The 7718-nt window shown below is 44.7% G+C and overlaps 1 protein-coding gene across 3 annotated transcripts in view; it reads right to left on the bottom strand.

Annotated features, from left to right (window-relative positions):
- Positions 1-7718, bottom strand: part of LOC111864706 (protein groucho) — a 349923-nt gene that overhangs the window by 79309 nt on the left and 262896 nt on the right. For all 3 annotated transcript variants that reach the window (XM_023852155.2, XM_033751548.1, XM_023852156.2), the window contains exon 5: positions 1071-1133. In XM_023852155.2, coding sequence (XP_023707923.1) covers positions 1071-1133 — 63 coding nt within the window. The remainder of the gene's footprint in view (positions 1-1070; positions 1134-7718) is intronic.

The raw sequence follows: 7718 nt of genomic DNA, 5'->3' as shown, positions 1-7718 counted from the left end.
TAACCTCGGATACCCAATGGACAAGTCGCTGTGGGGGGGGGCAGAGCTGGCGCATAGAAAAACGTGACCCTGCCAGGAGTCGAACCACAGTCGTGTATGCCGCAGCCCAGTCACTATACGGGCAGCTGTGAACACCGGTACAAACCATATAATGGTACCTGCCGATTGCCTATCCAAATGAATTCTGGGGTAATGCCTAAAACAGGGAAGACCACCTCCTCTCAAATCCTTACATATGTAATGTCCAATCATAATCATCGTCCTACCGCAAGCCGGCGCCAAAAAACCGTTTCGGCTGAAATAGCGTCGTTTAATAAATATTATTTTTCTTCCGATAATGTGTAATCATATTCCCATCAGAATCCGTTGCTATACAAACGGTTCATCTGATGCAAGGTCAATTAAAAACAAAGCACAACAAATATTCACTTCCTTTCGGTAACGCTGAGCAGGATATGCTGATCACAAAAGGCTGCCAAAAGCATAGTGCTTTTTGTTACACTCTATTTTTGTATACAAAACATCCATGCCACTTCATGCCCGGAGATAGGTACTAGCTCTATCGATTGGGCCCAACTGAGCAGGATTTCACCTGAAGACGGAGACAGAATCCAGTCTCCGAAAGGGTGTGTTTTGAAAAACAAAAGTACAGTGTTTTCAGATAAAGACAGGACGATGGATAATGTCCAGATACACAATAACTGTACTCATGTTCAACCGCCACAAACTTTTAGATCTTATAAGGTAAAGTTGTGCCTGTGCTTAACTAATTAAGCACTGAGCCATGAAGACGTATGGGGGAGTGGATGTATAAATCTTATATCAAAATTAATTTTGAAGAGGTTAAGTTTTTGGTTATGTTGCGCTACCTTTCCTTTTCTTGACTAGACTTAAAATAGGCTGAGGGTATAACATGGGCATCAGCCGAAAATGCCTATGTTGTACATTGTAGACAGAACAGAAATAAGAATCAATCGTATGATGAATAAACTTTAAGCCCGTGTCAGAACATTAACATCTCATTTCTCGCGCTTCTGAGAGAAATTACTTGACAGGCTGTTGCAACTTACCTCTTGGGCTAGGAACGGTAGCACCTGAGCGATTATGGCATTCAGTCTTTTGGCGATCTCCGTCTGAAAGCAAGAGCAAACAAAATGTAGGCGAATACTGCACAACAAGGAAGGCCTCGCTCAAGTAACATGTAAATCCTTCTGGCGTTACATTCTGCACACGACAGTGGTTCGTATGCTCTTCAACAACAAAATTTCAACTGTTACATGCGGGCGCCGAATGATATCAGAAGATCTCACGGCGGTGGTTATGAAGAATACAGACTTCTGGGATATAAAGACGTGTAGTCCGTTGAAAGAGAGCCGAAGTTTCGGATGAACATATCGCATCCATCTTCTGGGTTGAATGATGCGAACAAAATTCTCGGCTTTCCATCTGTTTCCACGCTGGTATCTTCTTGGCAATTTCGATCCTGAAGATGGAGGTTATACGTTCCTCCGAAACGTCGGGTGACATTCAACGGAATACACGGCTTTATATCCCAGAAATCAGTAGTTTCACAGATGAGAGGATGATTATAAATTGTCAATAAATAGGGATTAAGACGGATTTTACCATGCCAAATATATAAGGATGTGAATTCTGTATTCTCCCGGAAAGCCTTAGGAAAACAACGACCAAGAGTAGAGGGGGAGATATTAAGAAATATTTTAGGTGTTGGTTGTGAAAACGGGGCACTGCACTGGTTTCAGGGTCGCGTCCAGTGGTGCTTCGGTTGCTAAGACTCGTGTTATTTGAAGCTTCTTCTCCAGTTCGCTGTGTATTCCTGGGTCATGAGTTACAGTGAAGAAATGCAGCATGGAATTCAAACGTCTCGGCGTAATGAGGTGACATTTTTTTTCTTGCAAATTTACAATCTACTCCATAGTAACAATGTGAGTAATAAGTAAATGGTTTAAAATTTGAAGGCTTGTGACGGGTACCATTCATTAATGGTTCTCCGTGTGGTTACACATCATCGAGAAGGTCTTCTGGCCAAATTTTCTTCAGTCTTCTTTTTTCCAAGGGCTGGGTGAATAGGTCACTTATGAGTTGGTTTGCATGCTCTGTTGTTCGGCCTTTGTATTTGTTTATGTTTGACTTAATTACATCTTGTATTAATGGTATTTTGAAGTCTTCATGTAAAGTTTGGTCAGAGACGTACCATGGTGCTCTAGATACGGAGTGTTTTGGATTGGAATGACTGAACAATCTTAGTATTTGATGGTTTACTACAACCCCATAGTTCTATACCATATGCCCAAACTGGTTTGAGTATGTGTTTGTAAATGATTAGTTTGACGACAAATAGAGATAATGTCCTCTAGAAAATCGGAGGTTCTCACAGCAGTGGTTATGAAGAGTTCCGTCCCCTGGGATATGCCGTGAAGAGAGCTGAAAACAAAGAGACGTTTCGGAGGAACATTTAGCCTCCATCACCAGGGTTGAAGAGTAGGCAAAAAAATTAACTCCGTGGGCTTTAGTCCGCAAGCGAACTATACCGACCGAGCGATAGCTGCTTGTCGGCGAAGTTAGTGCCAACTTTAGTGGACACAGGGTGTCGCGTGGTCAGCGCAACGGATTCCCAAGGCCGCTTAGCTCGGTTTTCTAGACCGGAGCCGTTATTTTGCATTCAAGTAGCTCCTCAATTATTCGATGAGTAAGATAAGTAAAAAACCGACATGAAGCAGACTCTTCGCGTTACATCTTGATTCTTTCGTACATTTATCCATCTATTGCTCTACAGCCCTTTGTTGGGCGATGGCCGCTTTTCAGTTTCTTAATTCTACACAGTCGGTAGGATCCTTGGACGGGGAATCAGCCCGTCGCAAGGCCTTTACCTACACACTGAACAACACGAACAGTTCATGCCGACCGCGAGACCACTGTGATCGGCCTTTCGTACATTTACCATTCTTTTATTTATTTGTTGTCAAATATTTTTGAAGACAGGAACCTCAGGGATCCCTTGATTATGAGGATATGAATACATTTCTGCTGGTCCTTGCCAGCACAGTTAATTCCTGGTTTTGAGTCCAGTCAGGATCCATGACCAAGATTTTTGTTCTCTTCTAGACATGTATATCTTTAGAAGCAGGGCCTCCTGTTCAAAGAGATGATGGTTCTTGCTATGCTTTGTGGCCAGATTTAAAGTTTAGTTCGAACCTCACAGAAAACAGCGACGATGAGTGTGGATGTCACTCCCAGTAACACAGTAAGCACTAGGCAAGGGTACAATGAGTCTGCTTGTAAGAAAGTAGCAGTAGAACCACAGATGATTTCAATTTTTGAGGGGGTGACGTATGGCTCTGCTTGCTGTCTGCTTCATGTTGGTTTCCTCCATGTCTTACATTTGGGCCTTGGAAATGGAGGCGATATATTCCCCCGAAACGTCGGTTGAGTTTCAAGGGACTATGATGGCTTACATCGTAGAAGACACAACTTGTCCCCTTTCGCATTACTGTGTGAAGGCCGAAATATATACAAGTAACGTAACTTTAGCCAATATTCTTGCTAGAACGCCCTTATGTTATTATTATTATTATCATCATCATGTATCTGTTCAACTTCGTATGTTAGGTTTCGGCAGACCACTCATCGACACGTCAGCGCTTCACCACTCACAGGCCCGCAGTCCGGCGGCTAACCCTGCCCGCCTCACTCGCTCGCTCGAACAGGGCTGGGTGGCTTCACCCACCATTGTGTCAGCCACACCGCGCGAACGTAGCAAAGCACCAAGAGTTGCAACATTGTACAGACTCCATGGGAACTGCGGTAAACACAAAGGAGGCAATATAATTCGTTCATGTTGCCTACTGAGTGAACGTAAATACTCGTACGTGGCAGGCGATGCGATGGACACGAAATCCACCTTCACAGGGAAGCAACTTCTTCTGCAGATCCGTTAATTAGACCAGTGGATGTATAAATGGGAGTCGGGATAGTTCAATCGGTATTGCGACAGGCTATGGGATGGGTGACCGTGGTTCGATTCCGGGGGGGTTCAGATTTTTCTCTTCTCCACAGCGTTCAGACCAGTTCTGGAGTCCATCCAGCCTCGTGTCCAGTGGGTACCGGCGCCTCTTTCCTCTGGGGTAAAGCGACCGGGGCGTGAAGCTGACTACTCAACTCCATCTACTGCCGACGAAAAGAATAGTGGGACTATGCCTCCACTCCTCCATGTGTCTTCATGACATAGTCCTTCATTAAACATAAGGATAACTTTTTACTTAATTAATTAAAACCTATGAAGTGAAGACGTATGCAGAATGGAGGTACAGCTCCACCGTTCTTAACGTCAGGATGAAGGTGAGTGGTCACCTTTATGCCCCCGATACCCATTACATAGCAAGTTGGGTGGACCCCTGGGCCATTTTAGACGCTATGCATAATAATTTCTTGTCCTTGCCGGGACAAGTCACCAGACGTTTCAGAGGAACGTCTGGCCTCCATCTTCGGGGTGGAAACCTAAGCCAAGTAGGAACCAGCATGAAAGCAGACAGCAATCAAATGTGCTGCTTGATAGGCTTATTCTTCGACCTTGAAGGAAGATCGAGGCGATGTGTTGCTCCGAAACGTCGGTTGAGTTAACGGACTACATGGCGTTATATCTTAGAGGACAAAACTCTTCTTACATTGAACTGTATAAAAGATATTTAAACCGCCTGGTCTGACATCATAATGATGGAGTGAATTTAAAAGGCTCGACAAAAGCTAAATAACCTAGGAATTCGTAAAATTAATCAAAATGAGATACTTCATTTACTTTATTAAACTCCAGTCTGATCGTTCTTGTGTGCTGCACGCCTGGTTTGTTTGTACTGGCTCTGGGTCGCCCCATTACAAAAAGTACATGCGAAAAAGCGCAATTCGTATTTTGCTCAATGATCCTGGATCAAACGCAGAAGTTATGTAGGACAGGCTAGCTGGTGGCAGATGTGACACACTTTGAGGAGCTATGAAGTAAAAAGTGGAGTAAAAGGAAAGTATAATCACACGAAAATCTTGCCTTCCAAATATTTGTTTATACAAAGTGGTAGCTAAGCCCCCACACCTATATTCTGAAGCTTTGACAGGGACTTAATTAAATCTTCTCAGGCTACAAGTGTAACCTGACGGACTGGACGGCCGAGGAATCTCCGGTTTGATTCCCGGGAAGGGCAAGTATTATTTTTCTTCTCCATAGCATCCGGACTAGCTCAAAGGTCCGCCCAGTCTCATGTTTAATGGATACCGGAGGCTCTTGCCTTGGGGGAAAGTGGCCAGGGCGTGAAGCTTACCACGATCTCCACCTAATGCCGAGCTTAAGAATGTACGGAACTGTACCTCACTCATCCATACGTCTTCAAGGAGCAGTGCTCAATAAAGCATGGGAATATTGTCAATACCTATAGCAACGTGACATTATCACTTTAAGAAGGGGAGTTAGTCTTTCGAACTTAACAGTTCGTCAATGCTTTGGACAAAATATCACACACAGACATGAAGCTAACATCCCTCACAAGCCCTGAGACACGGCAACTGACAGCGAAAACTTCTATAGATAGTACGTACTTTGTACAACTGGCAAATTCACGTACACACGGCCTCAAACACTTAATGTTGCCTGGGACTCGAACCCTTAAACCTCCCATCAAAAAATATTAACTATACTAATAGCATAGTCGGTATAGAGACTGACTACAGGCTGGACGACCGAGGGGTCGGATTTCCAGCCCGGTTGGGTCAACAATTTTCTCTTCTCCAAGTCGTCCAGACCGGCTCTGGGGCTCACCCAAGCCTCCTATCCAATGGGTACTGGAGGCTCTCTCCCGGAGCGTTAAGCTGACCACTCACCTCCAGCTAGTGCCGAGGTCAAGCTAATGTGGATCTCTACATTCACTCCCCCACAAGCTTTCATGTCGTAGGAGGTAAAGCTCCCAGATCGTGAAGGTGACCACTCACCTCCAGCTAATGCATAGGTCCAAGAAAAATTTTGAACTATACATTCACTCCCCATACGCCTTCATGGCGTAGTGCTTAATTAGTTAAGCACAGGGACAATTTTACGCTACCCTTTTTTTTTCTTGGCACTACAGCCCCAGTGCGCCTAGGCCTACCTCCATGAACTTCTCCGTTCACTTCGGTTTTTCTAGATCTTACACATTCGGTAGGACTCCTTTGGGCAGGTGATCAGCTCGTCGCAAGGCCTCTGCCTGTACACAAACACAGAAAAACGCACACATACAAACTAAACATCCATGCCCTGAGTGGGATTCGAACCCACGATCCCGGTTTCCAAACGAGCGAACACAGTACATGCCTTAGACCGCTCGTTACGCTACCTTACTATACGGAAATACGAACGGGGAAAGTAGTGTCACATGTCAGAGTGACTATAGAGGGGTTTTGGATTAGTAATTATTATTGCACACTTATACACACGACTCGCAGCTACAAGTAACTACAGCACTATCGCTAATTCACACACACTCTGCAGTTCACTACAGTAAGCACTAAATATTTTCAGTTTACTGTGTCTTCACCAGTCGTTGCTTGGTAACGGCTTCAAGCGACGGACTTTCCCCTTAAGTCTGGGTTCCCGTGTCTCAGCTACCTTCTTCTAACAACAATAGCTCAGAACGACTGAACTGCAGTTCTCTGACTAACTCATTAACCAACGAACCAACCAACCAATTCTTCACTTCATTGTCCTGCTTATAACATCTCGGCAAGGACCTCACAGAAAACACCGTTGCTATTGAACTGTTGTTTAGTGGACCGCGGAGAAACAACGCTTCTCTTCAATTGTTGCTTCTTAGGAATCTGTTGCCTAGCAGCGGGACTACATGCTACAGTACGAAAGAATATCTTTAAAAAAAAAAAGCACTACTACACGAACAAACCACAGAATCGAGTATATTTAGTACCATCCCCCCCCCCAATTTTTACGAGACAGGAAAACATTCTTAATTTGAGAAACTAACGACGGTACAAGACAAAGAGGAAGGCTGTGCGAGAGGAACAGGGAAAAGGGTAAACTCTCGAGAGGGTCAGCTTTGACCGCACAAGCTTATCACATACCTCACAAAGGTAGCAGCCAACAGCCGAATACCTCTTAACCTAACCAATGTAACCCAACCTATCTTTTCCTTTTCTGCGGTGCGGTATGATGTGGTGCGGAGCGGTTCTCTTCGGTTAGGCGGACCTCAATGATACTACAGAAGTGTCTGCTGCAGAAGCAGGTGGACGGAAGGCGTCAGTTAGAATAAGTAGCTGCCGCAACAGTAACTGACATATGTAGGATGAGGGTCTCAACGCGGGATATAACGCCTCGTAGTCAGCTGAAAGTCAACTGACGTTTCGGAGAACATAGTGTCTCCATCTTCAGGGTGAAGACTAAGCCAAATAAGAACGAACATGAAGCACGTACCAAGCTTATTCTTCGACCCTGAAGATGAAGGCGATGTATTCCTCCTAAACGTTGGTTAACTTTCAGCGCACTACACGGCGTCATACCCCAAGAGACATCTTCGTAACTGTAACAAGCCACGACCACTTCCATTGTCATCCTTTTTCGTTCACGACTTTCAGTTGAGTTTTCACACGTCGTTGGGCCTTTCTCCGTTACCCTAAGCAAATTCTGAGTGATGGTTTAAGTTGCCGGCAGCTTCGGAAGCTTAAAATGT

The sequence above is a fragment of the Cryptotermes secundus genome, unplaced genomic scaffold (assembly GCF_002891405.2).
Source record: "Cryptotermes secundus unplaced genomic scaffold, Csec_1.0 scaffold654, whole genome shotgun sequence".
In the NCBI taxonomy this organism is placed as follows: Eukaryota; Metazoa; Arthropoda; class Insecta; order Blattodea; family Kalotermitidae; genus Cryptotermes; species Cryptotermes secundus.
The sequence above is the reverse complement of the archived record's forward strand: the minus strand, read 5'-3'. Positions and strand labels throughout refer to the sequence as shown.